The following is a 26,974-nucleotide window of genomic DNA, read 5'->3' on the forward strand; positions in this document are numbered from 1 at the left end:
GCAGTTGCGTCCGTCGTGTTGTTGTGTGTATGTCTGTGTTGTGCTTTTTTTTTTTCCCTTCCTCGGACCATCATTTTTGAAACATTTTCGTTCATCATCATCATGCCATTTTCGTAGCTTCCTTTCGTATTTTGATTTCTACGAAAAACGTCGAATGACGTGAAGAAGAAAAAAATTTATAGCGGCTGTTTGTGTTAAATTAGTGCCGTCAGACGGACGCTCGATGGGAATCTTTGCGGGGTCTGCATTATTGTAAGGACACCTTTGTTTATACACGCTTTCCTCTCAGCACGCAGGTAAGCAGTTTACATGAATATTAATTAATTAATGGCCTTCATTTTAAAAATTTATTCTATGGCGTTCTCTTTGTTGTGCAATACAATTGTTGTTGGTCTTTATTGTATTGTAATTGCATTGTGTATTGCGCGGTATTATTAAAAGGATCTAGGCCAAAGGTCACCAAACTGTAGTGTATAGTCGTTTTGATGGTTCGGAGATGGCGCGGTGTTCACATTCATTTCTTGTTCATGTTATCATGTTTTGATTGGTTTTTTGAATCATCGTGCTTCTATTCAATATTCAGATCATGCCATTCATCCCTCTCCCCCCCCCCCCTGTACATGTCATTGCATGAGCATTTTTGATCAGATACCCCACTTGGAGGGGGGGGGGGTGAGGAAAGGCTTTCATTTTTTTTTTTTGGTTTTATTAGTGAATGATTATTGCATACATGCTTAACTATTGACCCGTGGGCCAGATGTGGCCCTTGGAGTCCTCTAACATGGCCCATGGCATATTTTTAGATCATTTAAGCTGCCAACGATGCATATCTAGATCACTCTAGCAATCCCCAAGCACATTTGCAAATCACTTGAGTGACCATAGCACCCCTTACAGTTCGTTTAAGTGGTTGACGATACATTTCCATGATTATTCGAGTCCAAGTCTGCAGATTATCAAATCGCTTTAGGGTCCATGACACATTTCAGTTCATTTAAGCTGCCAATATCGCATGTCTAGATCACTTAAGGGCAACCCCAAGCATTTCCAAATCATTTGAGTGACCTGTATGCAGGTCCAGTTCATTTAAGTGGCTGATGACACATGTCAAGTTCACAAGCAATCCCAAGCACATTTTCTGTCTTGAGTGACATACTTCACTCCTACAGTTCACCCAATACTCGCTTAAACATGCAAAATGACTTTAATACAGTGGGATTGATAACCTGTTACTAAAGATCAATATTTTTCAATCTGCACTTTCCCCTGCATTATGTCATGGTCCAGTGTTGTCGTAGCTGTAGGTGCTTCAGCACCCACAGTCCAAACTCTGTAGAATTGATTCATAAATTAAAATGTCAAATGTAATGCTCAAGACGAGCACCCATACTTCCGGCAGCACTGTTATTTCAATTATTTCTTTGCTCTCAAACACATCTCATGGATTCTTCAGCACCTCTCCCAGCTCCCCCATGGGGTAAACCAAAGCAGAATATGCTGAAATCTATGACGTACGTTGCAGAATAACCAGTGCCACTGCAGAACAATCTGGAAAAATTTTAAGAATAAAATTTAAAAAATACTATTATGGAAATTATATTAATGCAAAACAATGCAAACAATCTGCTTTGGGGTACATGTGTATCTTTTTACAGAATAGTATTCACAATGTAAAGATGAGTTAGTTGTTTTCTCATCCAAGCCCACAAACCCCCTCCCCCCCCAAAATTGCTCCAGGAACTCTTGGTTAAGAACCCCTGCTCCAATGTGTGAATAAGTAATAAGATTCTTGGGTTTACAGCTGCACGATTAAATCGTGCAGCTGGAAACCAGGAGGGAATAAACATTTGTATAGCCTGCAAGTTTATATATGAGAATTAAACATTTCTATGATATTCTTACCATCGAGTATCAAACTTATAATGTTAATCATTGTATTTCTCTAATTTTTTTTCTTTTTTCACCAGGTGTTGGGTTGATAAAAGCTTGAAGCATGGCCACACCTGTTCCACCAGGAGTGACAGTTGCAGCGACTCCTATACCACAGGCTTCCACTTCTGCATCGACATCTGGTACTGTGACACCTGCCGTTGAGCTTCCTACTTTCATCTGTCCTCGGCGGCCTAACATTGGACAAGAAGGCCGCACCATCAAATTGAGAGCGAATCATTTCCAGATTAGCGTGAAGAAAGGCTTCCTCAACCATTATGAAGTCACAATCACTCCAGACAAGTGTCCTCGTAAAGTCAACAGGTCAGTAAAAAACTAGGTTATGTCATTGAAGACAGAGAGGCTGTTGCAAAATTTGAAATATCTACGTTGTTATGCTCATCCGAAATCAATCATTTATCTCAAATTTAATTGTCATTTTTGACAACATTCATTTCATCTTTCAATTTGAGTAAAAACTTACAATCCATATATGAAATATTTTTCTTAAATGCTTTATTTTAGAGAGATTATTGAAACTATGGTGCAGTCATACTCAAAGATGTTTGCAACTCAGAAGCCTGTGTTTGACGGCAGGAAGAACATGTATACAAAAGATGACCTTCCTCTTGGTAGAGAGCGGGTATGTTTGTTTTTTCATTTAAATTGTGTCATTCCTATCACTATGTTCAGAAAAGATCCAGAACTTCTCTTTTTTAGATACAGTTCACAGTGCTCATTCGGGGTGTCGACGACACCCATAGTGTGCATGTAATTATTAAAATTTTATTATTTTTTCCTAATCTTATGCATTCACTGAAGCTGCTCACATTATAACAAAGTTGAAGCAGTCGACACTTATAAGAATCATCCATTATTGTGGCTGTTCCATTATAATGACTCGAGCAATAAGTCCCAAATTTTTTCATAATCATCCCATGTTATTATTAATCCAATATAACGACCAACAAAGATCATTCAATCCAAAACAATGTCCAATGGAAGCTCTGCTCCACCTCTTTTTCACACAGAAATGCACAAAATACTTTTTTTTTGCAAAAATTGTGTTTGACATTAACCCATTATATTAGAAGTTCTTGCCCTCCGAGTCAGGATCCAAACTTGGGTTGCAGGGTTTTCCAAGATGGATCATTTGGTCTCAATCCAAACTTGATTCTCGCAGATTCTGAGATTGTTAGTGCAAATCCACCTACAGCCAAAAATTCTTTACTTCCCAATATAACGCTATTTTTCTGTTTAACAGGGAGGGTTGTTATAATAAACACCAATTGTATAATTTTTTATTCCATATAAATATGAATTCTGTTGGGTCAAGTAGGTCATTATAATGAACACTGACTATATTGAAGTGGACATCAATATACATGAGGTAGAATATGATATTAATGTGAACTTGATTTAGGGACAGCGATGACAGTGCTTGTTTTGTTGGATTTTTTTGCAGATCGAGCTTGAAGTGACTTTACCAGGGGAAGGGAAAGACAGGGTGTTTCGCGTAGCTATACGTTGGATGGCTAGAGTTGATCTTTATGCATTAGACGAGGCCCTGCAGGGCAGATCAAGGACTATTCCTATGGACACCATGCAGGCATTGGATGTTGTCATGAGGCATCTACCCAGTATGAAGTAAGTATGCTTCAGTGAATTCATGTAAAGTGGTTATTATAGAGTTGATGGTAAATGTTGTGGAACTGAACTTCTATTTAATCCTTTAATATTCCAGTTATACTCCTGTTGGAAGATCATTTTTCTCCTCTCCGGATGGATACTATCACCCTCTTGGTGGAGGAAGAGAAGTTTGGTTCGGGTTCCATCAAAGTGTTCGTCCAAGTCAGTGGAAAATGATGCTTAATATTGATGGTGAGAGTCATATTTATTTCCAGCTTTCAGTAATTTTGTCTTTCAAAATATAGATGGCAGATGGCGGCATCACAACATGCATTACACAGAAACAAACTTCACATTAGGTTCACAACACACATGCTCACAGCTTCCAGCATTACCCAGGTCTTCTTTGACCACCTTTTTTTTTTCTTTATTGAGACAGAGTAGCGAGTCATGAAATGGTTAGGAGGAGGAGTAATTTTGTCTGCAGAGAGCAGGCAGACCTTCAGGTAATTCTCGCATCACATGAAAATTCACATATTTACCATCTTCATTTCCAAATATAGAAGACAAATTGCATACACATATATACAACTATGCATAACTAATATAAATACATTAGTGGCCACACTTACACTCGGAACATACATTCCAGCATGTACCGATTTGTTAGGAATTATGCAGAGGAATATGTATGAGGTGTATGTACTGTATAGGTTAGTAGTAATTTTGAACATGTTTTTTCCTTTAACATTGCTTTTGCACTCTGAACTGGCATATTCAAGATCTAATGTCAAGTTCTTATGTTATTCCATTGGAAAAGCTCTGTGATTTTCAACAGAAGTAATACACTTATTTCTTCTTCAGTATCTGCAACAGCATTCTACAAATGCCAGCCAGTGACAGAATTCATGTGCGAAGTGCTCGACATCAGAGATATCAGTGAGCAGAAGAAAACATTGACAGATTCTCAAAGAGTAAAATTCACCAAAGAAGTAAAAGGGCTGAAGATTGAGATCACGCACTGTGGCAACATGCGACGCAAGTATAGGGTTTGCAATGTGACCCGGCGGCCTGCTCAGCTGCAATCGTAAGTATATTTGAATGGGGGGTTTTTTTTTCTTTTTTGGCAATCGCTACTTACAGATATTGTTTTGATAAAATGTACTATAATTTTATGGTATAAAGTAAATGCACCAGTAGTGGGCCACTTAAGAATATTTAATTCATTACATTCAAAATATATGTTTTAATTAATTTACATTTAGAACTTAAATTTTAATTATTTAAACATTACATTTAAGACGGCCTAAAATTTTGTAAAAAAATAAAAATGTACACTTAGTCTGTGCACCAGTAGTGAGCCCACCAATTATGGGCCCCCAAAAACTGAATGAAAAGGACCCCCAAAAAAAATTTATACTTTACCTTCATTGTTATTAACATAACTGTAAAAAATAATGCAAGTTTAATAACCATGTCTGTAATAACACTTTCCATCAAAAACTCTTTCAGTTCACGCTCTTGTACCAGTACTTTTTCCATGGAAAAGACAAGGTGGTGAACTTTTTATTTTAGCTGTGATTATGATCTGGAAATGTTATTTTGAACACATTTTCTACTCAAACAAGACTTAGTATTCTTATTGATCTCAAACCTTGAACAGATATAATTTTACCTTTTTATTTCCTGAACCATACATAAATGCCTTTTGAGCACTATTTTTAGTTTAATGATATAAAAGATACAAAATCACTGAAGATTCTTCTATTTTTGTTTCGATTTGTTTTCTTTATTTTTACTCTTGATTTTGTCTGCTTCGGAAGTTTTAGTGTTTGTGTTTTTTATTCTTTCCTAAAATACTGAAACATTTTAGAATTTGCCATTGGGGAAACTATGGCTTTTTTTTTTGTTCTACAAATGCTGGCATATCTGGCCCTTTGAAAACCAAACACACCCCGCTTCCCATCTCATTGAGATATCGAAGCATATTGCATATCTGGCCGGGAAAAAAAACACTTGAAAGATAAAGATGTTATTTGCTCAACAATAGCATAATTTAGATTGTTTCTAGCACAATTTATAATTGCCATAAGGTCATGTGGCCCGCTATTGCAGCAATTTGAAAATTATTGATCCTAAAGTGGGCCACCCCTTAGACTTCATGTACCATCAAGTTCATGTCTTTAAACCACAATGGATAAAATGTTAAGAATATACTAACGTGAAATAATAACACTTTAAAACAAAATGAAATGTACTGAGGAGGAGAAAAAATATTTAATACAAACATGACTTTAAAAAAGTGCTAAGTATCAGGTGAAGCAACACTCCCTTTTTACCAAATTTTCAGAAAAATTCATCTAACTTCAACACAAACTGAAAACTATAACAATGTGATTTTTTCTCATAATCTATCTTTATAATTTTCAACTTTTAAAACAAGTAGCCCACTATACTGGTACACTTACCTTAACCTTATGTATCTTTATAAATTAATTTTTAGCTGGTGGCTAATTCAAAGCTATGGCCTATCTATTAATTTTGTTTGTGATGTTCTAACTTTAAGGGATTCTTGTTAATTCTTGCAAGCTTTTTTGCTATGTGTTTCTTTCCAATGCAGTTTGAAAATTAAATTTGTACTCCAGAATAATGTCTAATGTTGGGTAATACTATTAAATTCTAAAAAAAAAAACTTGAACAGTAAGTTAAACACAAAATTTAATTTCATTTGTGCGTTATTGGTATTTTTTGGTTCTTGAATGAAAATTATGTTCCTCTTATTCGACCCTAAAGTCACGTTGACTTTGGTGTTGCATTTTTGCATCAAGTATTATGTAAATAAAAACTTCAAAAGTGTTTTACGAATAATATTATTTTCACCTTTTACTTGAGTTTGTAACATGATTTCTGGAAATCTATTGATTGTATCACTACAAAATTTTAATATTATATTCTGTCGTATATTGTTAAGGTGATGAACTGAATCTAAGCTCTATTTGTCTAATTATAGTGTTTTATACATGATCTGTAAAATGAGATGTTTGGGTGTAACCTATGAGCATGTGATACAATTGTTTCGATTTTAGCTCATATCCTGCATCATTACTAGCTGACTATACTGTGAAAATAAAACATTTCATAGAATTTTTTGAAATTTTGTTTCAAATGTTTCACAAACTTTGCTTAAAATGTGATAGAAAAATGACTGTTTTGCATAAAATGGCATACATAGTCCAAAATTTATTATAGTGCTCACCATTTCGAGACGCATTATATCAAAAAATTTTATTTATAATGTTAACTCCAGTACTATTTTATAGACAAGTACTTAGAAAAGTAGGTACTTTTAGATGTTTTTATGTCAAGTATGTTTCAGGCATAATTTTAATTTTCAGACATAACGTGACATAAAAATGGCTTAGTATGGTAGCATACATAGCTTCTGGTTCAACTGGCCTTATTTCTAATCATAGGGAGTGGCATAGCTCTTTGAATTAGAAGAAATGAGCAGACAAAGAAACTTAGCTCTTTTGAATCAGCTTTAGACTAATGATCCTTGTCTAATTTAGCACTCGTGCTGGTGAAATGACAATTTTGTGATAGGAATGATTTAGTCTAAATGTATCTTTTAACTACAGCATTGTAACATCATTTCAAAGCAATGAATACTGGATTATCATTCAATTCCTATCTACGCAGGTTTCCCTTGCAGCTTGAAAATGGACAGACCGTGGAATGTACGGTCGCAAAATATTTTGCTGACAAATACAAGATGAAACTAAGGTAAGTACTATGTGAATGGTAAATTTTTGTTTGGGCTATCTTATATTTTGGCAGAATATGTTTCACTTAGAATCACTAAATTGGCAAAAATACATTTCTTCTGATAAGTATAAAAATTGCTTGATTGCTTTTTATTTCAAATCGAAATTATAGCTATAGCTTACTTTGTTGTGAAATTTACTTGATTGCACAGAAACTCATTGCTTTGTCTCTTATTGAATTTTAGGTATCCTCACTTGCCATGCTTACAAGTTGGGCAAGAGCATAAACACACATATTTGCCTTTAGAAGTGAGTATCATCAGATATCTATTTGTATTTATATTGGTTGATAACCTCTATAAGGACAATTGCCTACCTAATGATATCCATCTCCATTACAAATACAAAGCCACAACAGGCAAAATGCCCAACGAGGTGGCTGAGAAAAAGATGCCCATAAAAATATGGATGTCATATATTTCAAAAATACAGCAACCCAATTAAAAATGCAATTAATAAGAATTATAAACAATATATACACATGATAAAATATTATACAATGCCCATAAAATACACTTATGGTTGTCTCATTCTAAGTATCGATAGCTTCTCGATTTACCCCAACATGTTCATCGTATTTCTTTATAAACGTGTCAATTGTGTTACAATTTACTACCTCCGGGGGTAAGTTACTCCATTTATTAACAACCTATTAGAGAAAAATTCCCTGCGACACCATAGCCTTGCATTGTCCCTCACCAATCAATACTGGTGTCCCCTTGTAAAAGCAGTCGATTGGTGGTGTACTAAAAGTTCATGGTCCATCCCATTGAAAATTTTGAACACTTCAATCATATCTCCTCGACACCTGCGTTCATTCAATGTAAACATATTCAAAAAATGAAGTCTCTCTTCATAACTCAAGCCCCGTGTGCCAATAAGGACACATGTAGCTCTTCTCTGCACCCCTTCAACCAAGTCTATGTCCCTCTGTAGGTATGGTCTCCAAAATCTTGCAGCATACTCAAGTCCAGAGCACATTCCCAATGTACTTTTTATAGTGTTAAAACATTCCATCTATAACAACCACTCCTTTATAAAGATATGTTTCTCATACCCTTGAATATCACTATATATAGGAGTTTTGTTGCATGATCAAACATATAAGTTCCACTTGTTTTTTGTTTATCTCCAATAGGTTTGCAACATCGTAGCTGGACAACGTTGTATAAAGAAGCTATCGGATATGCAAACATCTACGATGATCAAGGTTGGTTTATTTTTAATCTACAAAAGTTAGTTAAACTACAAAATTTAACTCTCTTATACACATCCTATTTTACATTGAAAAACTTTTAAATTTTTATACTGAAACAATAACTTGATTTTATTTTGATTATTTGAATTTTTCATCATATACTCATAGAAACCTTTATGACAATAAATACTAGATTTGTCACATAGTTGTCTACCACCGTTCAGTTTCTATCCATTATAAGTTGAACATGAATATTGGTTTGGGTTACTAGAATCCATGTATCTCTATGGATATGTTTCTTTTGCTCGTTTTTACAAAATTGAACAGACTTAAATAATCAGTTTATGAAATTGAAAGTTTGTAAGTGATAAATATGTTTTTAAAAAAATTGCTCAGGACCAGTGGACTAGTTCATAAAAACATGTTTTATAAATTGGAGGTTTGTGAATTGAGTAGTGACTGTATCCTCATTAAACTAAAAGTAACATTCCTTGAATGGTATCTTCAACTCTGCTTATTTTTGAGTATTTTATAAATTTCATTTCTCATTCCTGAGAATGCTTACCATATATTTCATTTCTCTTTTTTTAGGCAACTGCTCGATCAGCTCCGGATAGAGAGAAAGAAATAAATACTTTGGTAAGTATACATACTTATTAGCTTATTGTGGAATATTTTTTCTTTCCGAATTCTTTTTTTCTGAATGCTTGTAAACTTTTGGACATCAGTAATTTCATGCACTGCTTGTTTACTCGATAATAGACTTGACCAGTAGATACGGGCTAATCCTTTTCTTGTATTTGCCTTATTCGTTAGGGACTTCTTAATAATCCTTTTAGTATATATATTTTAGTACCATGTTAGGTCCTTACAAATAGAATAACTTTGGGTATAGGAGGGATTTTTTTTTTCACTCAAATGGTGTTAATGTTCCCATTAACAGAATTCAAATTTTTGTATAGAGCAGAGTTCCCATCAACCTGGAAAGTCAGGAAAAATGCTAAATATTTGTCAAAAGTCAGGGAAAATTCTTAATATTTAGAAAAAGCAGGGTTGGTAAAAAAACCAGGGGTTGTTTTTTTTTTGAATAAAAAAAAACCCCTGTTTTTTTGGTTTAAATAGCATTGACATTAAAAGCAATAAAATTTCTGAAAAATCATTCAAACTTCTAATAATTAATTAAAATAAAATGTTTATTAATGTAATTAACACTATTCCCATATTAATTAATCTACAAGTATTTCTTAAATTTTAACAAAAATCCATTCTTGCAGTTTAGTTTTTTTTTTTTTTTTTGCTTAATTCAATGAATTACTTTGTGTTTGAAAATGCTTTATATTATATGGTTAATAATAACATTAAGGTTTTTTTCTCTGGTTACTTTCAGTATGCTTAATTAGGAAGCTATTTTGCAAAAACATAAAATTAGGTGAATATAATGTATTTAATGAAGCACAAATAATGCCGATTAATTAGCGATGATTTACGATATTAAATTATGGGTGATTATAAATTCTGATTTCAAAACATTTTAATAAAGGAACCATCATCAGAATGACTTCAAAATTTACATGAATATTCCTGAAGAAATGGAATTTTAAATGATAAGGGGGGGGGGAAATATTTAAAAATGTAAAATTAACGACACTGTACTCATCCAACACGTGGGGAAATTTGCTTACAGAATGGAAATAATAGCTAGTCAGGGCAAAATGCTAACTTAATTAGCATTGCACGATTTCACAATTCATGGAAACATTACAAAAATGAAGTAATTGAACAATTAAAACTTATTTAAGAAATGTTAAATATGTTGTCCACTGTGTTCTGGCTATGAAGTGAAAGCACAAAAATGTTTATTCAACAACAGATCAAAGTATGCCATGGTCATGATGTGGCTGCGCTTGCAATTCAACTTTATTAAACCAACGCTCTCCCACATTAATATTCCTGAGGAACTTCTAACATATAGGGGATGCGCTGAAGCTTGCAATTCACCAAAGTTTGGAGTTTGCAATCCGACCACTGTTCATAACATTTTGAGTCCCCCCCCCCCCCCCCCCCCCCCACAGCCAGAAGTTGCAAGGGTTAAGGTCAAGTGAACTGATGGCCAGTTAAGTGTCATGCCATCCTGTTATTATCAAAATGGGTGTTCAGCAGCTGCTTTGCTGGTATTCTGATGATGTTGAAGTGCGGAAATGATGTGGTTACACAAAATGGTATCCTGCTGGCCAAGTACAGCATCATCTACGTGCACATTTTGCACTTTTTCTCTTTTCTTTTGCCATAGAAATTTTCATTGCTTCAGGAGTATTAATACAAATTTTCAAATCATTCTGACCAGTAGTTCTTATTGTATAGTTTGAAATCAAAACTTTAAATTATAATCACCCTGTGCATAGCTGATTATTTTTCATAAATCTGTTACTACTATACAGCAGAACCTTGATTATCTGGGCTTAATGGTGAAAGTATAAAAAAAATTATTGAATTTTAAGACGAATATTGGACGTCTGTATGAGATGTGGTACTTCTTATGGGAAAGAAAATGAAAATGTCTGTGGGGTAATGTAACTACTAGTATACTGGTCTTTGTCCTTTAGGGACAGCTGGTGTCGTTATTTGATTACAAGACCACCTGCTCCTATCATGATGGTGTCACTACTGTTGCTGCTTCTTTGTGAAGGGGAAAAAAAACCCTTGTGAGATAATGCAGCACTATATTTAGATGTGTAATGCAATCCTTATTCATGAATTTTCTAAAAATAGAGCATCCGAATATAGCCAATGGTTACAATCACTTTAAATAACTAAGATACTTTATATGAAAGAAATATACATTCCGGCCACTTTTATGAGAGTTTTTGGAAAAAAACCTCTTATACCATTTGAAGATATACCATCAGAATGTCCCCTAAAATATAAAATGTGGTAAGAATGAAAAAACTTTTTGACTAATAAAATGAACCAATATGATATTTTTCAAGGGAAAAAATTATATTTAGGCCACTTTTATTCGATTTTTGAAAAACACCACTTGGTTAAAACCATGGTTTAGGTAGGCAACGAGTAGACATCCAACCATCAATCATTACATTAGGGGTCATTCAATTATTGCGTCAGCATCGGGTGGGAGGAGGGGGTTTTGGATTTGCTGACTTTTGATGACAAGGGGGGGGGGGGTTGAGGGTTGCTTAAGTCATCAACCACCCTTTTTGAAGGTATGAAATATTCTAAGCTGCTAACTAAATTTTGCTGACAAGGGATGGAGAGGGTCAGTGTTTTGCTGTACTTTTGCTGACAAGGGGGGGGGGGGTCAAAAATGGCTAAAAATCTGCTGACGTAATACTTGAATGGCTCCTTAGCATTGTAGCATTTTGCTAAAGCTTTTCCTCCCATTTTCGCTTTTTTGCAAAAGGAATTTTTTATCCAGCTTAAACCCTGACAACAAGTCTCTTTGAGGTAAGCCTGCAACCTTTGTTGGCCTAGCAGTAAAAGATATTCCATTAAGTGTGGGATGAGTTTTTAAGACTGTCCCTCCAAAGTGCAAGTCATTTCTAAAAATATTTCAAAACTCCAAACATTTTGCTCTTTTTTTTATTTGAAACTTTTTTCAAGATCTTATCTGTAAACTTATTGCAAGATTGGAATCTGATAAATTAGAGGCTGTAACTTCCACAAAAAACTTCTTAAAATTGATCTGGATTGGAAGCCGCCCCTGATTTTAATTTTCCTGAATAATCAGTCAACATGTTTTTTGTTTTGATATTTTTGATCTCGCACCCTTAAAATGCTCTTTCGCACTCCTAGTTAAGAACCACTTATTCTAGGTTTTGTGACTCTGTCCCAATAGCATTGGATTGTCTTCTGTATTTTTAGGACATGTATACAAGCATAAACAATGTTCACAAAGCTCTGCGAAGAGCTAGAAATAAAAGTGTGCTTCATTTATCAAAAATTATGACACTGGCATTGAACAGTAAAATGTAAACAAATCCCTTTAAAAAAGATGGACAGTGCAGTAACACCATCCAGTTCATCTGGACTTATTTACATTGGACCCTATAATTTACACATTTTGGAAGTGTTCGCGAAGAAGGGCCATTCTTTAAAAAACTTGCATGTCTTTATAATTTGTTCCACATCAAGGAAGAGAGTTTACACGCTGGACTTTGGAAGACTCCTCAAAAAAAGGTTACATATGGTGGGGAGAGACACAAAAGAATTATTTGTGGTTGCTGGTACACTGTTTTGGCCAAAAATTGTTTTTGTTGCCAAGTCATTCCTGTCATTTTACTTAAGCTTGTGTCAGTCTTATAGGATAACTAAAATAGTGCTGTGAAAAAATAAATTATTTTTGAATTTAAAAAAGGGGGGATTTTTGATGGACTCTTTTAATGTTATGCTATGATGGGGGGGGCCCCCCCCCCCAATCCTACTTTTTCTAGTTTTTTGAGTGCGAACCCTGTGTATGCATTTTTGGTGAGGGAAAATTTTGAGTTTAGTCAGGGAAATGTTCAAGCAGATTTTGTTCCGAACCCTGTAAAGACTAAAAAATTAATGGAAAATTAATTTAGTATTCAAAATGTATGAATGATACATGTTATACTGTTTTCTTGCAATATTTAAATTGATTTTTGCGAAAAAAATGAATACCTTTTTGTTTCTCATTCTTTGACTTCATTTAATTTTTGTAATCAAACAGATTTATGTCATTTTCTCCTCATACAAAATGCGTAACGAATATTGATTATTCTTCTTTATTCAAAACTAAATTCCCTACAAAATGAACATTACTACTTTCAAATAGGTTAAAAAGAAGTTTTTCAACTTTTTTTTCCAACTTCTGGCTATTTTAGGAGAAAGTGTAAATAGATTCTAAGTAAATCTCTGGTCATTTAACATGTTAATCACATACTTTTCTGCTGAAATATTTAAGGAATTTTTTCCCTCGCTCTGTTAAGCAAGCGTTTTTTACTTTAAAAAATTGCTACCCATCCTGTAGATGTATACCGTATATACTCGTGTATAAGCCAAACCCCCCCCCCCCCACTTCAGGACTACCAAAACCACAATAAATTGAAAACCCGTGTATAAGCAGACCCCAAAAAATTTGTGCATTTTAGAGAAGAAAAATTCTTATATTTTCATGCAAAACAAATAGCTTGTGGAAATTTACATTAGAAAATGATTCAAACTTTTTAATCCGTTTCTTCTGAGTCTCCAAGCTCATCGTAATCCATCGGATCATCATAGTGGGTGTGGCATATTCGTTTTTATCCTTATCTGGGCTATCATCGCCATTGTCACTTTCAAAGAGAATATCATCTTCAGTTCCGCCCATCGCATTGCTGATGCAACACTTTTTCAAGGATCAGCGGAAGCAGAATTCTACGCCTCGTGTATTCATTATTCATTGGCACACTAGGCCAATGTCAGGTTTCTTGAAGGCACCACTTTTTTGTAGTAGTTGTTTCTTTATCATCGGAACTCATCCATTCGATCCACAAATTTTCCAAATAGTCTTTGAGAGGCTTGTTGATGCTCACATCTAAAGGCTGTACAATCAACGTTAGCTCACCTGGTATCAAAGCCAATGATGTTTTTGATTTCTTTGCCTCGGTTTGACATCGGTTCTGTGGGGTTTGAACATACATTGGTATGAGATCATACCAATAATACCTGTTCCTCGAACTCTGCTACAAAAAGGACTACTGATTTTGGGGGGTCAATATTTTTTCATCAAAAACTGACCCGAGTATAAGCCGACCACCCTACTTGAGGAACAAATTTTTCCACAGAAAAACTCGGCTTATACACAAGTATAGTATTTATGCTTCTATATATATATATATATATATCAGGAATATTATTTTAATTTTTTTATTGGCTTTTTTTTTTCCCTTCAAATAGGTTCAGAAAGCTGATTTCAATCAAGATCCTTATGTGAAAGAGTTTGGTCTGTCTATTTCAAATACCATGATGGAAGTCAAAGGACGTGTTCTGCCACCCCCAAAACTGCAATATGGTGGAAGGGTGAGCTTAATTTCTTGTTGCAATTAAATTATATAAAAATTATATGAGTAAATATCTACTTACAAGTTTGTTTGTAAGCTATTATAAATTTGCTGAATCATTTTGAAATATGATTTGATTGACTGAACAACTTGTGAATTATAAAGTTTCAATAGTTGATGATGTCTACACCTGGGCTGGACAAATCAATGAAAATTTACATGTCACACATAAAATAGCACATACCTGAATCAATATACAAATCGGAAAACTTGTGTAATTCAAACAGCTGCCGCATTCCCACCACCCACTCAATGCACACTATCGCTCTCATTCAATGAATTTATTACATTTCTGAGAAAGAAAGAAAAGCATCAGATTTTATTTACTTTTGGACATTGTTAAATAGAATTATCTGATCTATAACTCTTATTCCAGCTGTTGGGATGCTCAATATTATTACAGTTTAAAAAAAGTTGTGGGTTAAAAGTCGAGTCACCTTAATCTGAACTTTCCAATGATCTGAACAGGTCCCGATCTCAACTACTTTGAAGTTCTACTTAGTGAAGTTCTCTAGTATAAGTAATACATCAAGCATGTTGTAGGGAAAGAAATACATACCCAATCAAAGTTTCTACAATTGTTGGGCAATAGAGAAATAGATTTGTCTGGTCTGTACAGCCATCACCATATAAATAAGGGTCTGTTGTTGTGTTTTTCTTTTTTTTTTCTTTGTGAGAGTCTCAACTGAAAAGGTGCGAAAGATGTTTCTCGTAAACCAAAAATTGTAAATGAGCAACGTTTACTAGGTTTAAACAAAATTTAAACCTAGACTTGCTGGATCTTATCCTGCACGTATGATGAATCACATGAATTTGAGGGTATTGAGTAAATCTTCATTACATTGTTTAAAATGTCTGGCTTTATGTACATTCAAATTGAAGAGGGGGCCAATAATGCTTTCATATCACACATTATGCCTATGATGTTGTAATATTTCATTTGTAAATGTAGTCTGTTCTAGATTATTGACGGGGGGGGGGGGGAGTTCTCTCCCCACTGACTTATTTGACTTCTTATGATAATTATAAGCAAGAAATTAGAGTGCATCAAATGAAATGTATCATGTAGACATAACTGAAATTTTCTTTATGGTATTCTTTGCAGACAAAACTTCAAGCAATTCCAACCCTTGGTGTCTGGGACATGCGAGGGAAGCAATTTTATACAGGCATAGAGATCAAAGTTTGGGCCATTGCTTGTTTTGCTCCTCAAAGATCATGTAGAGATGATGCTCTAAGGTGAACTATTAATCTAGAATGTACATGTTACAATATGTGTGATAAATTGGTAATTATACATTATTGCCGGTTATTATATGTAATCACCAATCATTTTGGTAAGTTTGTTAAATATTTCTAGATTTGTCACTTTTACCAGCAATTATGCATTGCTCCAAAATGAAGTTGGTAAGTTTGATCAAGTACTACAAGAATTATCACCTCTGTCCATTAAAATTTATTTGAAGGAAAATGAGTGTTAAAAAGATAAAAACCTTAAAATTCATTATCAGTCTCGTTAATATTAGCTTTCTTCTCATTTATCAACATGTGCAAATAAAACCAACATTACTGATCCAATTCATCATTCTAAACATAATTTTATGCATAATGTCCAAAAAATTGGAGTTATTTATAGAATATTTTTCATACATACAGTATAACCTGGGGATCATATATAATCACAGTAAAATGTGATAAACTCACAATATTAGTAAAATTTATCAAGTTACCAAATGGCAGGTGATTGGGCTTAACCACTTCACATACAAGGTTTTCACAATAAATTAGGATTATCTCTACTAAACGAATCAACAATAAATCTGGTAACCTTGCCTTAACTAAACTGCGTGTTAGAAAAAAGAAGGGGGAAAATATATATAAGGAGCAAGTAATAGATATTTTTTTAGAGTCTTCTTTTCACCTTTACCTTAGATGTTTTTTTTCGCGCTGTTACATGTATATAGTAGAAAGATACATAGATACATAAAGAAAGGAGGGAAAAAAGGGAAAAGCAACTTCCGTAGGTAATAGGTTTGCTAAGTACCGCGATGGTGAAGAGAGAGGAGAGAAAGCGGAGAGCTTGTTTGAATGTATTTCACTCATGTTTGGACATAATATTACGCCCATGACCGTAACTTACTGGATTTCGTCAGTAATTAACCTCTCCACATTTTCCATAACATAAACAGGGTGAAAACTTGTGTTTATTTCACCTCAAATAACTTGTGAACTGTTGACTATTTAAACATACTTGTAATTGGAAAAATATTTGAATAACATACCCCATCTTAGATGGGTCATTTATTTTACTAAGAGTTGTATATGAACAAAATAAATCAAATTTCATTTTTTATATGATGACCCTGTCCTCCAACTTTCAATTAAAAAGTTGTTGCCTTGTCTCTCCTGTGTGTGTGAGCCCAAAAAAAATCATGTTCCTAAGTGCCCTATTCGCTTAGCTATTTGAATTCAAAAATCACTGAAAATAAGGGAAACAACCATTTGAACTAACAGACAAGCTGATTCCATACTTTATATGCTGTTCTTTGCTTCAGTAATTTCTTGCAGTAATTTTCTAATTCAAATATATCATCAAATGGTGCATTTGAAAACATGGGAATTTTTTTTTGGCTTAGGAAAAACGGGGCTACAACATTCTAATTGGGAGTTACAGGACGGGGACCATGTGAGAAATAAGAGTTATGACCTGTATTTTATGGGACATTCAGCCTCATTTTGGCCAGCCTGACTTTTTTGTTTATAAAATGCCCTGTTGTTCCCCTGATTTTCAAGGAATCTTAGTCAAATTTCTATTTTTTACTGAAATCAAGGATTGAGATTATAAATTATATGATCATAATCACCACCGTAATAATAATTAATTATAGTCAGATAAATATTTTCATTTCACATATTTGTCAAAAATATTTTTTTAGGGAATTACATTTATTTAATAGTGAGTCGCAATGGGCTTTTATTTTCCCATGATTGGGGATATTTGAGCAAATTTAATGATAGTTGGCGACTTTAATCACCTTTAACAATTTTTCTGACAGTAGTTGGCAACTTTACTTATTTTTTTTCAATTTTTTGGCGATAATTCGTGATCTTCTGTATGGATTCCAATTTTTCATACTTTTATGAAAGGAATATGGTCGGCCCTTTACTATTCATACTTTCCTACAGGAACACAATCCTCCCCCCCCCCCCCTCAGTTCACAGGTTTTACACTCTTGCAATAGAATGTAATGAGATTCACTTCTTTTTTGGGCTATAATTAGCGATTTACTTCCCTTTGACAATTTCTCTAGATATACACTGGTGAAAATAAAATCCCAACACCAAGAAGAAGTCAGTTTAGGGGAATGAAATTTAGGCAAAGCAATTGTTTCTTTTAGGTAACATTTATTTGATTAAAGTTTCAAGGTCACAGGTTAATATAAGCATGAGAAAATGCATTTCAAATGTGAAATGGTACATTAATAACCACTGTAGTCACAACGATTGTGAATGCATGCATGCAAACGTGCTTGCATTGTGTCATACAGGTGCCGTATGTCATTTTGTGATTTCCATGCCTGTTGCAATTGGTCAGTGAAATCAGCAATGGTTAATGCTGGTTGTGGATGATGCTGGATTTGTCTTCCAATAATGTCCCATACGTACTCTGTGTGAGAAAGATCTCCCAGGGCAAGGCAACATGTTGACACTTTGTAGAGCACGTTGGGTGACAGCAGCAGTATGAGGATGAGCATTATCCTGTTGGAAAACACCCCCTTGAATACTGCTCATGAATGGCAGCACAACCGGTTCAATCACCAGTCTGACATACAAATTTGCTGTCAAGGTGCTAGGAATAACGACGAGAGTGCTCCTGCTGTCATAGGAAATCACTCCCCAGACCATGACTCCTGGTGTAGGTTCAGTGTGTCTACGCCGCAGACAGCTTGGTTCCACGCGCTCACCTGGTCTCCTTCTTACCAACGCATGACCATCACTGGCACCAAGATAGAAACGGCTCTCATCTGAAGAAATCCCCACTCCGCCCTTCAATGAGCTCTAATTTGATACCACTGATGTCACAGATGGCAGTGATTTGGAGTTAGTGGAAAACACACTACAGGTCGTGAGACTCGTAGCCCTATTGGATGCCTCCTTCAAACTCAGTAAGCTGATACTGCCTTTTTCATCTCCTTAAAGACATTCTTGACTCAATTGTAGCTCACAACGTCCAATCCGGACAATAAATAACGCTCATGAAATTTACATTGCATATTTAAAGCAAATGTTAGTTGCATGATCATAGTGGCACAACTAGTGCCACTTTTATTCGTCTAGTACGAAATTTGAATGAACGTCATCTTTCAGATGTGCAAACACGCCTTCCAAATTTTGTTTATCTACCATAACTCCTTTTTGGTGTTGGGATTTTATTTTCCACCTGTGTATATAGCAACATTATTTTGCTGTCGACAAAATTTGTTTGTATAATTAGCATATTTTTTTGTATCTTGGTACATATATGGCCCTTAGTATAATAAATAACCCAACTAAGATGGTACATTATTTAAATACTTCTTCTAATTGAAAGTATGTTTCTATAGCCAACAGTTTACATGAAACAGACTTGGAGTTTCTCTCTGTGTACTTTTTTGTCATAAGTTAAAAGTACAGTCAAACCTCTCTATCTCAAAACTGATGGGCCCAAAAAAAAATTTCGAGATAAAGATATAGAACCAGAAATAGTTGTTTCTTTGTGAAGGAAAGGAAAAACACACATGCCAAAGATAATGGAAATTTCAATTGAGAAAAATTAAAAAAATACTGTACTATGTTTTACTACATCCTAATGAAATTATTAGTCAAATTACACAATGTTCAATTACACTATATGCAAATATACAGGAATATGTTTATTTTTGTTTAAAATTCCAATTTTATTGACATATCTTATTTAAAAGAAACCATAAGCTCTTAGATTGATGCATATTTTTTGCTTTTTTGTAGCCTTCATAATGTCATCTATATTAGAAAGATATATCAGGATTTATTATCTTAATTTGCTCCGGAAAATGATGCAACATTTATGTGCAGGATGTTTGGCATTTTTCTTGTTACTTATACTAGTTCCTCTGAATCATCTTCCGCTGTATTTTCATAACTGTAGTCATACGTTATACATCCAGCAGTAATTTTTGTATCCATTAAGGTAACGCAAGAGAATGTCATGAAATTACATTTCCACAAAATCGGAAAATGAAATTTCTAGGTTGAAGTGCTTTTTGGCAATGTCCCAATTTTCTGAAATTTTATCTTCAGCATTGTTCCGAGAATCGTTGAAATACCAGTTAAAGATCTGATCCTTCATCAGCGACATGACTGGTTTGAAACCCGGGAATTTTTTATGTAATTTTTTGAATTTTCTGTTGGCTGACTTTTTTGCTATGCTGAACAAGCCACCCACATAGTATCTATCCCATGTCAATCATAGTATCCGTCTATGATTGACAAGATCCATCAACGCAATAAGTTGTAATAGGAATCTTTTCTTATCAGTTTCTTTCACCTTCAGAAAAAAAGACAGATTTTTGCACAAAAGAAGAAGAATTTAGGTGTTTTCTTTTTACCAGGGCTGAAAAAATCACAAAAAAAAAAAATTTAAGGTGCCAGAGAAAAAACTTTAGGTACCAAAAAATTTTTCACCCAAAGAAAAAGGGCCCAAAATAATGTTTATTATTATTTTTTTTAACCTTTTATTATTTACCTTCTTTTGTGTTGGAAAATATGCAGCTATAAATTCAAAAATTTTATGCTGCTCTCAGCCTGTAATTTTCTAACAAAGAAAATTTTAGGCATTAATACCAATTTTTTAGTATTGGCGCCTAGGATTTATCTAGCCTTGCTTTTCACTATCAGCGTGGGTTGCCTTCAAGATAGAGAGTTTTTGGAAATTACTTCTCGAGACAGAGGTAAAATGCATTGAATTAGTACAGTGAATGGAAGTGCATTGAATTTTTTTTCTTCGAGAGAAAACTTTTTCCAGAAATAGAGTTTCTAGAAAAAGAGGTTTGACTGAATTATACATTAGATTCTCATTGTAACATGCATTCAGATATTTTGTGCTTTTTCACTAAAACCCATGAGTAAAATTTTAATTAACAAGTACAAATATATTGCATTTTCATTGCTTAGTGCTTTTTCCTTCTCCTAACATGTACAATCTAACAGGGAGATAGCAGAATGATAAAAAAAATAACTCTTAAAATTGATTTCAATATGAAAATTTATAAAGTGTATACCTATATTCCTGCAGACACTTCATTCAGCAGCTTCAACGGATAAGCAACGATGCTGGCATGCCAATAATAGGTCAGCCTTGCTTCTGTAAGTACGGCACGGGTCCTGATCAGGTGGAGCCAATGTTTCGCTACTTGAAGACTTTCTTCTCTGGCTTGCAGCTTACTGTGGTTGTACTGCCAGGAAAAACACCAATTTATGGTAATTGAAAGTTTTCCGGCTTTAATGTCTATTCACATGCAACATTTACTTACCATTTCTGTTTTTAAAAAAATCTGTCTTTTGTAGCCTACTCATTCACATTCTTCAGGTGCAATGAAGAAGATTAATAAGATTTTAATATGTTTTAGAAAGGCAAGAGCCTTATCTTTCAGAACAGAGATGGGCTGCGACTGTTGCGTGGAAATAGACCTTTATGGTTGGTTGTAGATTTTGAAAAATTAATATATTTTTCCCATCAATTTAATGAATTATTGTTTTTCACCTTGCAGCTGAAGTAAAGAGAGTTGGTGACACTGTGCTCGGTATGGCAACACAATGCGTGCAGGCAAAAAATGTGAACAAAATAACAGCACAAACACTTTCCAATCTGTGTCTCAAAATCAATGTCAAGCTTGGTGGCATAAACAGCATTCTAGTTCCTCATATAAGGTAAGTGAGTGACAGACTCAATGAAAAATATTTACATGGTTTTTTTTTCATATAGACCAATTGGGTAGCTCCGTTTTGCAAGCATCCAATAAGGGTGCTGCATTATTCTTATGTGCAGGCTCTCAGCTTCATTCTGACCACAGCATTTGAAGTAGACATACTCTATTCCACTGAGCAACTGAGAGTTAAGATTTGGCATCCAACCCAAGTAGGATCCTCAGTCAGTGTGATTAATGGTTAAATATTTTTTCCTCTGAAGACAATGCCCACTGCGTGTCGAACTGCATTAGGAGTTGTATTTTTTGTATAGTTGCCTTATTTGTTGGTGACTTCTTAACAAAATTTTTTGCATTGAACAAATTTAGTAGCAGGTAGTAGATCAGGATTTAAGCTACGGTCGCATTTTTTGCAAAATGCGAAAGAAAATCGTAGAATGCGAAAAAAGTAGCAACCACTTTCGCAGAAATGCGTGCAGGAGGTACGCAACGAGTAGACGTCCAACCATCAATCATTACATTAGCGTTGCAGCGTTTTGCTAAAGCTTTTCCCTCCCATTTTCGCTTTTTTGCAAAAGGAATTTTTTATCCAGCTTAAACCCTGACAACAGACCTACAAACAGCACAAAATCAATCATAACACATCACTCACTTCACTTCTGAAATATAGATGGCAGCACTGAAAAATCACACATAACACTACACTCAGACTGTTAGGTACACACACAGTTACACCTCCGGCACAACTCACTAGGTAGTAAATCGCCCGTTAATGGTGATAGACCTGAGTTGTGTTTCGGTTTAAAAGAAAAAGCTTAAACCCTGGAGTAGATAGTAAACTATTCTATTATACTTGAACCTTTAGGGTAACATTCAAATTACATGAAATATGAGTAACACTCCAGAATCGAAAAAAAAAAAAAAAAATTACTGCTATTAAAATTTTGTGTTGGAATGATGAAATAATTTCAGATTGACTGAATTTAAATTTCTCTGCCGTCTTTCTTTTCAATGTGTATCATGGCCCTGATTATTTGTGAAAGCTGAAGAATTCTTCTATTGAGTTCTATTTTCAGTAAAACCTCACTACAAAATGATACCCGATATAACGATAAATCCCTTATACAATGATATATTTTCAAGTCTTTTTGGAAATGCCTCTACTCAAATACCAAACTGCCTATCAAAATAACGATAATCCCTACATTATGATATTTTTTTCTTGGTCTGCAGAGTATTTTTATATCTAGATTTGACTGTAGTTTAATTCTTAAAAAATAATTTTATTTTCAGGCCGAAAGTTTTCAATGAACCAGTAATATTTCTAGGAGCTGATGTCACTCATCCCACTGCTGGAGATACCAAGAAACCTTCTATAGCAGCGGTGGGTATACCTATTTTCTATCTTGCCTTATGCTAAACTGTACTGTGTGTGTATCTGAGTTCTTGATGTTCAGTTTGCAAATAATTTGCTTATGTTTGTTGTCAAGGCTGTTGGCAGCATGGATGCTCACCCTAGTCGATATGCTGCGACAGTACGTGTCCAGCAGCATCGTCAGGAAGTTATTCAAGATTTGGCATCTATGGTGAAAGAACTGCTGCTCCAGTTCTACAAGTCAACGAGATTCAAACCATTCAGGATAATTTTCTACAGAGATGGTGTCTCGGAAGGACAGTTTCATCAGGTATTTAATTTGTGTGATTTAATGACTTTTATTCGATTCAATTATAGTATTAAGGTTATGTACCTCAATGTATGTAACAAATTATGAACATGCACTACATAACTAATCAGATGTTATGATGCTATTTGTAGTAAAAGCTGATTCGGTGAGATTATATATTTTTTCCCGTAGGTGCTCACTCATGAACTTCTGGCGGTGAGGGAAGCATGCCTGCAGCTGGAAGCAGATTACAAACCGGGCATAACATTTATTTTAGTTCAGAAAAGGCACCACACGCGACTGTTCTGTGCCGAAAGAAAAGAGCAAACTGGAAAGAGTGGAAACATACCAGCTGGTACTACTGTAGATGTGTCCATCACTCATCCCACCGAATTCGATTTCTACCTCTGTAGTCATGCGGGTATACAGGTAAGCATGTTTTGTTGTGCTGTATGATTTGAACTGAGGTGTAATATAGCGAAGAACGATAATACAATAAAAAGTCAATCCTTGATTAATAATCCAACATAAATCAGGTGGCAAGCCTATGAATTGTAATTTCCATCAATTTTATTTTCCAATGTCCATCAATTTAAGAATCTAGCATCATCTATACTAATTTTAATATGATATATATATATATATTCAACTACCAAAATATTTGAAAAATAGGTGTTGGCACTAAAAAATTCAAGCATGACACTAGATTTCAATGCCTTGTGAAGAACACTGAAAAGTGTTGTTAATCTCAATTCCACTTACAAAGTCTCTTCTTCTTTTGTGAAATGTTCATTCTACAAAAGAATTATACAATAATTAATAATTTCTTCACCACTAAAGAAAAAATTAACACAGAAAACTGATGTGCCCATTAGCAGACAGGTCCTGATAATTGAGAAAAGCAACTAATAAACAATGGGAATACTTTTTTGACACAGAGTAGAAAGATTCACCACTTTTTAGTGCATATAATCCAGGCTCTAATCATCACTGTAATGCATCAGCTTTCAATCCAATCACATGCTTTCATTTCAGCAAGTGGTGTGTGCTATGATTATATAATTATATAAGAGACATTTTTTCCACTATATTAACCTTGAAACAACTGTCTGGTGTTTAATTTTTTTGTATTTTGAGCAAATCTCATTAGACTTCATTTTTCTAATAAAACATGGTTTGAAGCAATGTTTATTTTTTAAATTTGCATTCCCTTCCATGACTACTGTTGTGCCAAGCAGTTTCATTTACTAACTCAATCTATATATCATATGTTTATATTTATTTATTTGCTCAGGGCACAAGTAGGCCTTCTCATTATCATGTGCTGTGGGATGATAATCATTTTTCTGCTGATGAGCTCCAGTGCCTTACATATCAGCTTTGCCATACGTACGTCAGGTGTACCCGGTCTGTCTCAATTCCAGCTCCAGCCTACTATGCACATTTGGTTGCTTTCCGTGCTCGTTACCATATGGTTGAAAAAGAACATGACAGGTAATAATAATGATAACCTTTTTAGTAGTGTTACTGATATTATTTACGCAGGAGTAATAACATAACATGGTAGCAATCACGCTAATAATAATTAAGTCTAGATCTTGTTGGCATATAGATGTATTGTGTTGATTGAAATATGACACATATGCATACAGATTGTGAAGATTGCAGCTAAAAACATGGTGTAATTATCAAAGATAGCTTCAAGAGTTTGTCATTACCTTTATACAAATCAGATGGGTTTTTGCATGATTGGTTTTGCATTTCGATCTGTCTGACCAGTTGGAAGCACCTGTGAAGTGTAAGTTCCAATCAAACGAGTCTCCTTACAAAACTGTGGTTTTGGAACCACATGTAGACCTTCACCACGATACTCGCATAACATGTGAAATTCAAGCATTTCTCATTTTCACTTTAAAATATGAAAGCCAGATAGTAGTGCTAGCAATAACACAAAACAAATATAATTCTGTTAACATAAATACGTCTTGACTATGGATGTACGCACACACCCTTCCATATACCAATTTGTTTGAAATTCCAGAGGAATGTGTATGAGGTGCATGCATGGTTTAGTAGTAGCAGTAAACTGTGGTTTGTGTTGTTAGTTAAAGTTGTAACTATTGACATGAAAAAAAGGAGAACTAGACTTTTTACTTAATTTTTCTTATTATAACAAGTTTTTCCTAATTTTGCAACTTGTTATAAAGGAATATTGCTTGTACCTTTAATGTTAGCTTGTTGATAGTGCATTGCAAATTGCTTGTACACAAGCTTGGGATAAGCAATTGCAATGCCATAAGTATAAGTGTGATGGGCTTTATATAGACCAGAGTGACAAAGTATGAGTGGGGTCAGTTAGTAGTATCGGATAAGGGTGACAAAATGTTTACAGCCCAACAAGCAGTGAAGCTATCTGCCTCTGCCTTAATAACAAGGGACTATGTGTGTGAGTGAGATGGCAAAAGGGACAAGGGGACCAGATCAGTGAGTGATCAGGTTGGTGGGTGACCAAAAGAGTGACCTATGGAGGTTGAAAACATGTGAGTGACCCTGAGAGCAAGAGACTGGGTCAATGAGTGACCAAAAGAGTGACTTATAGCATGTGCAAGCATGTGAGTGATCAAAAGAGAGGAAGAGACCAGATCAGTGGGGGGACCAAAAGAGTGACCTGTAGCATGTGCACGCATGTGAGTGACTTGAAGACGGGCAAGAGAGGGGCTAAGCAGGCTATTGTCCATGGCAGGTAATTTGAGGAATGAGTGATCTAGAAAATTAGACAAGAATGGGAGAAGGGTGGCAAAAGTATAAATCTGTTTTGGTCACTGTTATAACAACATTTTGTTTGCTATATCCCAAAATTTGGTTCTCTATCAGAACTAGTAAAGAAATATCATGAGGAGGATGAACCAAAAATTTCTTTCATTAAATTCGAAGGTTCATTATTTGAATTCAATGAACCAGAATTCATCTGTACATAAATCTATTTACAAAAAAAAAGAATGCAATTGTATTTAAAATGTTAGTTTTGGTTTGTGTATGCAATGTTGTCTCATAGGAGATGCCTTGACAATGGCTATAGCTTAAGGTGCCATATATTCTGCGTTTGGGGCATATTGAAAACCTTTTGGCAATTTAAAATAATCCTGGGTGCCAATTGGCAATGTAAGATTCATATATGTTTGTATTCATATTCCAACTATGATTGTATTTTTAGGTTATCATGAAAATTTTTTTGCGTTTATCAAAATTCAATTGATCAATGATTTTTTTTCTCCCTACTTTGTTTTTTTGTAATACAGTGGTGATGGCAGTCACCAATCTGCAAATGGTGAAGATCGCACTCCCACTGCACTAGCGAGAGCTGTTACCGTCCACTCAGAAACCAACAAAGTCATGTATTTTGCATAATCTCAGAAAGGAGAAGAGGCTTACATTTTTTCATGCCTATTATTTTCATATACCATATAATACCGTCTAACCTCTACAACATTCCGATCAATGACATACACAAGTCATGTATTCATTCAAAATGATCGATACTATTCATATATATTATACATATTCATTGCTGTCCGTACTTTGAAGAGGGGGAAATAGGGAGAAGCCAAAATTATACGAGCGTAATTTATTGCATCAAATTACTTAGAATCAATTATTATTTTTATAGCTGGTGCACAAGCAAGTGCCCATGTGCGAGAATCATTTGTGG

At 34.6% G+C, this 26,974-nt stretch overlaps 1 protein-coding gene across 1 annotated transcript; it reads left to right on the top strand.

Moving 5' to 3' along the window:
* Positions 1 to 26,974, top strand: LOC149084630 (protein argonaute-2-like). The gene is made up of 19 exons (XM_089235020.1): positions 1 to 296; positions 1,968 to 2,253; positions 2,455 to 2,572; positions 3,395 to 3,576; positions 3,674 to 3,810; positions 4,423 to 4,645; positions 7,258 to 7,341; positions 7,568 to 7,631; positions 8,521 to 8,592; positions 9,172 to 9,219; positions 14,494 to 14,616; positions 15,763 to 15,896; positions 20,971 to 21,155; positions 21,446 to 21,605; positions 22,895 to 22,985; positions 23,092 to 23,286; positions 23,458 to 23,694; positions 24,560 to 24,759; positions 26,565 to 26,974. Exons 2-19 carry the CDS (start codon positions 1,994 to 1,996, stop codon positions 26,671 to 26,673), a joined length of 2,622 nt encoding a protein of 873 aa, XP_089091146.1. The 5' UTR covers positions 1 to 296; positions 1,968 to 1,993; the 3' UTR covers positions 26,674 to 26,974.

This window comes from Pholcus phalangioides, unplaced genomic scaffold (genome assembly GCF_987345545.1).
Source record: "Pholcus phalangioides strain wild (caught in Gottingen) unplaced genomic scaffold, Ppha-v1.0 ptg000008l_1, whole genome shotgun sequence".
Taxonomy (NCBI): Eukaryota; Metazoa; Arthropoda; class Arachnida; order Araneae; family Pholcidae; genus Pholcus; species Pholcus phalangioides.

Bases quoted from the DNA above. Each gene is read 5' to 3' on its own strand.
- LOC149084630 (XM_089235020.1), top strand. From the start codon at position 1,994: ATGGCCACACCTGTTCCACCAGGAGTGACAGTTGCAGCGACTCCTATA. The intron at 21,156-21,445 runs GTAATTGAAAGT...TTCACCTTGCAG, and splicing joins AGGAAAAACACCAATTTATG to CTGAAGTAAAGAGAGTTGGT. The intron at 23,695-24,559 runs GTAAGCATGTTT...TTATTTGCTCAG, and splicing joins GTAGTCATGCGGGTATACAG to GGCACAAGTAGGCCTTCTCA.